This window comes from Polistes dominula, unplaced genomic scaffold (assembly GCF_049000335.1).
Source record: "Polistes dominula isolate Pdom_NZ unplaced genomic scaffold, Pdom_raw_medaka contig_75, whole genome shotgun sequence".
Taxonomy (NCBI): domain Eukaryota; kingdom Metazoa; phylum Arthropoda; class Insecta; order Hymenoptera; family Vespidae; genus Polistes; species Polistes dominula.
The window spans coordinates 291,154-296,959 of record NW_028301003.1 but is presented as its reverse complement, the minus strand read 5'-3'; the positions used below and the strand labels follow the sequence as shown (position 1 = coordinate 296,959).

The 5,806-nt window shown below is 31.4% G+C and overlaps 1 protein-coding gene across 1 annotated transcript; it reads left to right on the top strand.

The window, feature by feature from the left end:
• Positions 1-848: 848 nt before the first annotated feature.
• On the top strand, positions 849-4,176 carry LOC107071450 (piggyBac transposable element-derived protein 4). Its single transcript, XM_015330462.2, has 2 exons — positions 849-2,778; positions 3,201-4,176. Exon 1 carries the CDS (start codon positions 1,053-1,055, stop codon positions 2,766-2,768), a length of 1,716 nt encoding a protein of 571 aa, XP_015185948.1. The 5' UTR covers positions 849-1,052; the 3' UTR covers positions 2,769-2,778; positions 3,201-4,176.
• Positions 4,177-5,806: the final 1,630 nt, after the last annotated feature.

The following is a 5,806-nucleotide window of genomic DNA, read 5'->3' as shown; positions in this document are numbered from 1 at the left end:
TATGCAAAATTTGAAAAAATATCGAAAGGAGGGAGCCTTCTTGACCATCCTCTGATAAGTTGTTCAGAATAAAACAAATTTTGAATTTTTTCATTAGGTACGTTCGATTTAATTATCAAGTATTTATTAAGTTCTTCATGATGTGCGTATTCGATTCGATAATAATTTGCGATCATGATTATCAAATGAAATTGAATTTCATTCTTCTTGAAATGGGAGTAAAGTTATTGATATAGCAAGTTACTCTCTAATACGTAAAGTGGACAAATTATTAATTTATCTAGTTTCCACTAGAGAGCACGTCATATGCGGTCGCAGGCATATTCATAGAAATCCTCCCAAATTTGTCCTACGGTAACCAATAAGGTCAGCTTCTAGTAGTACCATTCTAAAATTTATAAATCCTAGCTCATCGTGAGAGTTTTTTTCTTATTGTTCTATTTTTTCCCACGTTAAATATGTACATGCGTTATATGGAAAACATCTCTGTATATGAAAATTGTCCGTCGAAATGCATTCAATTAGGGTAGCGCCATAGTAGCTACAGGGTAAATTTTAAAAGAAGCGCTAAATATTATTAGAATAGGATTGAGAAATAAACAAGGAATACAAATTTTACCCATAACTGTCCTTGTTAATCACACACTTTTTCATAAAATTAAATGATCAAAAATCTACAACTACATTATTACGTAACTCGGCATACTTCAATTAGTTTACAATTGCTACATTCATACCATACCTTCTGTCTACACCAGCGCCATTCTGGAAGGTCTTTGAACTGTTATTTATAAAAAACGCTGGACACTTTTTCACATTTTCTCCCATAAGAGATGTTACTCCTTATCTCTATCCTCCATAGAAATAAGAATTGTTTATTTCTTTCAGGAAATTATAACCTAAACGTATAAACGTAACGTAGGATTACATATAACTAAAGTAAAACGTATGTATGTAAACGTATGTAACTCTTGTATTGTTAATGTTTATACCAAGACGTTCATACAGAGTTTAAGAGTATTTTTTAAACATCTTTATTTCTGATCACTAAAATGTTTGTTAGACAGTACGAAAGTGTAATTGAAAATGAGTCGAGTAGCGATGAAGAAGTATTCAAATTTCAAAGAAAACTTAATAATATTATTGCATCAAATTCAAGCTCAGAAAATGAGAATTCGTATGAGAGTGAAGATTTTGAAGAACTATTAGAAAACCTGTCTACAGAAGAAGAGAATGAACAAAATGATACTGTTGGTTTATTTGACAATATCCAGTGGATGCAGTTTACCGGAAAACAAAAATCATTTGAATTCACTGGGAATAGTGGACTTCTTGTAAAACTACCTGCAAGTATTACAGCGGGTCAAGTTCTTTCTCTCTTTTTGAATGAACAAGTGATAGACCTTATAGTGGTGGAAACAAACAGGTATGCAGAGAAAAAATTTGGTCAAAATACTAACAGCGAATACCTTCAAGATAATAGATGGGAACCAACAAATTCTGAAGAGATCAAAATATTTCTTGGATTATTGCTTTGGATGGAGTTAGTGCAAGTGCCACTAAACGAATATTGGTCAACAAATCCTATTTATAATTTTCCATTTCCCCGTAGTAAAATGTCTCGGAAACGATTCAAATTATTATTATCAAATTTACATTTTTCAAACAATGAAGCCATACAACAAAATAATCGACTTGGAAAAGTATTACTATTATTGCAAATACTTACAGATAATTATCAACAAATATTTTTACCTGGCCCAGAAATTGTAGTTGATGAGACTATAGTTCCTTGGAGGGGAAGGCTTTTATTCAGGCAATACATACCGACAAAGTCATATAAACATGGGATGAAACTGTTTAAATTATGTTCTACAGAAGGTTATACATGGTCCATTAAAATATATGCTGGACGAGATATCTGTGGGATCAATCAAACCTGTAGTATTATACCCGAAAATGTTTGCATCGAGCTCATTAATAAGCTATTAAATGAAGGACGTACCTTGTATATTGACAATTTTTATACAAGCTACGAATTAGCAATAAAATTATTAAATTTCAAAACCTATGTTGTTGGAACAGTACGTCACAACAGAAATTTTATGCCAAAAGATGTTATGTTTCACCAATTGCAAAGGGGTGAAATAATATCACGGGAAGACGATAATGGCATTGTAGTGCTGAAGTGGAAAAATATCCGTGATGTCAGTATATTATCATCGAAACATGCACCTGTTATGGTACCAATTTCGGATTCTTCCATTCTTAGTAGTCGTCGTCCTCCAAAAACTAAACCATTGGCAGTAATAGCATACGATACTGTAAGGTCTGGCATTGATAGAAACCACCAAATGGTATCATATGCAACAACAATTCGGAAGAGCATAAAATGGTATCAGAAACTAGCAATTCACTTCCTTATAGGAATTACCGTAATTAATGCACATATTGTTTATCAAAAAGCAACAAACCAAAAAATAAAAATAAGAAAATTCCGAGAGCTTATAGTTCAAGAGTGGTTGGAGTCGGAAAACGCAAAACCCCATATAATAGAAAAAGCGTTTCATCAATTGCAAGTTCGAAAAAATCCTCAGGGCAAATCTATAAGAAGGATGTGCGTACGGTGCTACGCAAAACAAAGACAAACTCAACAACGCCAGGAAGTAAGAAAAAATTTACAAAAGACCATAACTTATTGTCCTGAATGCCCACGGTCACCTCAATTATGTTTCTTATGTTTTAACGAATTCCATCATAACCAATAAAAAGCTATATGTAAGTATAATTTTAATTTGTTACTATAAGCATATTTTATGTTTTATTATTTTATTTTATCATTAATATATAAATATGTTTTTGTAACCCTTTGCGTTCGAGGCCCATTTTGTTCGGGCGAACCGAATTCAAAAAAATAATTTTGTTGAATCTTATAAAAAATGGCTTCGCTACAACTGTTACACTTGTTGTACAGTTGTACAAGCGAAGTACAAACCGTTCGCTTTAACTTACAATATAAATTAAAGTAATATTTGTTATTTTGTATTGTTCCTATATTTATATTTTTAATAAAAATTATATTGGTCATTTAAAAAAGAAAAAAGTATTTGTTCTTAAAAAGTTTTCGAAACGCAACCCCCCTTTTTGCATTGGCTCTGGGTCTCAAACAACACGGTTTTAAATAACACGGCATTTTCTAGGAATCTATCTACAACACCTATCCGTGTTGTTGGAGGGAGATCTGTACAAAGAATTACAGACGCAGATTTACTTACAGACACAGAACAACTTTTTATCAGACGGAGCTTTACAGAGAATCAGAGAACCACTTAACTTAACTTATCTACACGTATTTATACAAAAAGTAACCTACGCCCTTTTGGAGAGGGGCAGGGAAGATATTAATCTTATTGGCCTTCAGCATTCACTGGAGGTGGGGGACCAAAATCGGAAAAGCTCGGTCTCCCATCGTTTTTAATTGTTACCGTCAACGGTCCTCTCCTTGGTAACTATCAACGATTTTTCATAAACAACCGTCAACGGTTATCCCTTTAGCAACCATCAACGGTTATCTCCCTAGCAACCGCCAACGGTTTTCCAATTGTTATGAGAAAGAGAATAACACAAAAGAAGAAGATCGTAACCTAATACGACTTATCGCCTACACATAACGTTAAAAGTACACCGACTGTACAAAATACCAAACATAATTGATGCTTGAAATTCACGCCAATAAAGATGGACAGATCACGGGGCGCGCATGGGAAGGGTTGAACGGAAAAAGACTACTGGGTAGACCGAGACGTAGATAGGAGGACAATATTAGGAGGGATTTTAAAGAAATAGGCTACGAAGACCGCGAATGGAGAGGAGGTCGCCCTCAGGAACAGGAACACTGGCGGGATATTTAGTATTTGCTGCAATTGCTTTTCAAGTTCCTAATGCTAATTAATAATTATAATAATAATGTTATTGAATTATAACGTGTTTCTTTTACAACGACTTTTGAAGAGAACATTTTGTTGGAATCCTTGTGATTCAAAACTCAATGAAATGAAAAAAATACTACCAAAATTGTTTCGTTTTTTTTTTCAAGCATTTAAAGGAATTAGTAGCAACAACAAAAATTACTTATGTGTGTAAACCCATAATAAAGATATCTCAAATTCACAGAAAGACTATCATCTACTGGACTTTCAAAAAAAGATATATTATATTTACTTAGGTTAGGACAGTGTATCTTTCTGTCGACAAACATTCTACAATTTTTTGTTCTATCTATAGCTATCGCATTCGGCATTCTATCTTAATTGATACCATTTTGAAAGTGATAGTTTTTGTCAGCTACCCTCCATCCCAAGATCATGCCGGTGCCCTTTGATATATATGTGTGGTAACAATATTATAATAAATAAATAATCCTACAATTATCTTACTCTTGATAATACTCATTCTTTTGAAAATTAATTTTTTCAAGGTTTCACTTTTAACACGTGTGATCTGCATACATGATATTTAGAATATGAAACGGGCCATCACAACTTCCTACACACGGACAGAATCTGGCCTTCTTCATGACTACCCTGGTCAAATTACATAAGATAATTTTTTGGTTTAAAAGAAAATATGTAAAATAAATGATAAGAATTCATAAACATTGAAATGTTGTTGATTAGAGTGTGTCGATTCTCATAATAAATAACCTTAATAAATCTTTTAATATCATCATTTTTCACACTACAGATAAATACTTCTTAGTAGCACTAACTATTCGTAACATTGCTAGAATATTTCCTATTTTATATCTCGAGTAATAGCATGAAGGTTTATTATATATATATACATGCGTTATATTATTACAGTAAAATATATTATACTACAAATTGTATGTGTACCTTGACGTTATATATTTTTTAGATAATATCAATTTAATAAATCGTTGTATAAAAGATGTTGTTTCCGAATATTTGAGCATAACTTTAGGGATAAAAATTAAGAAAAATAAGAAAATATTATCCTGTTTAACATACCTCGATTAAACTTTGTTTTCGAGTAAGGATCGTTTTTATGTAAAACCTGTTATTTCATACTTTTTACAACAACCATTAGAATTAATAATCCTTAGTTTAAAATAAAAACTTTCAAACGTTACACAGTAATTAAAAATCCCCAAAACTTGATCAAAAGAATTAAAAAAAAAGTTGTATTCAAGAGACTTTTAACTATTGGGATGTGTTTAGTGCACATCGTAGAATTCTTTTCAGCTATTTGTTATGAAAAAGTGCTTATACATGCACACACCTGTAAATCATACAATTTATATTTTTTCTGATGAAATTTCCACCTAACAGTAAGTACAAATTATGTTTTAAAAAATTATATATATAGTAGGTCTAGAAAATCACCGATCAATTTGAAATAAAATATTGTGAAATTATAGTCTATTAACTAATTTGTTATAAGCGATAAATTTAAATGTATTCTTAAAAGTCTCTACAATAGACGTTGTAATGAAACAACACAAAATTTTGTTGAATAAATTATAAAATTGATAAGGAAAACGATAAAAATTGGCAAAGACATACGAACAATAAATATTTGTATCTCCTTAGCAATAAGTATTAACCTTCTTCCAATAGTTCCTATAAGTTTTAAAAATTAAAATAAACCGCATGATTCACCAATTGATCAGGCTAGACAATCGTGAATGATATAAGACCTAATTGTTCATAAACAATTAAGAGAAAACATTCAACAGAGTAATTAGAAATACTACAAACAAACAAACAAAAATAAAAGCTTTAAT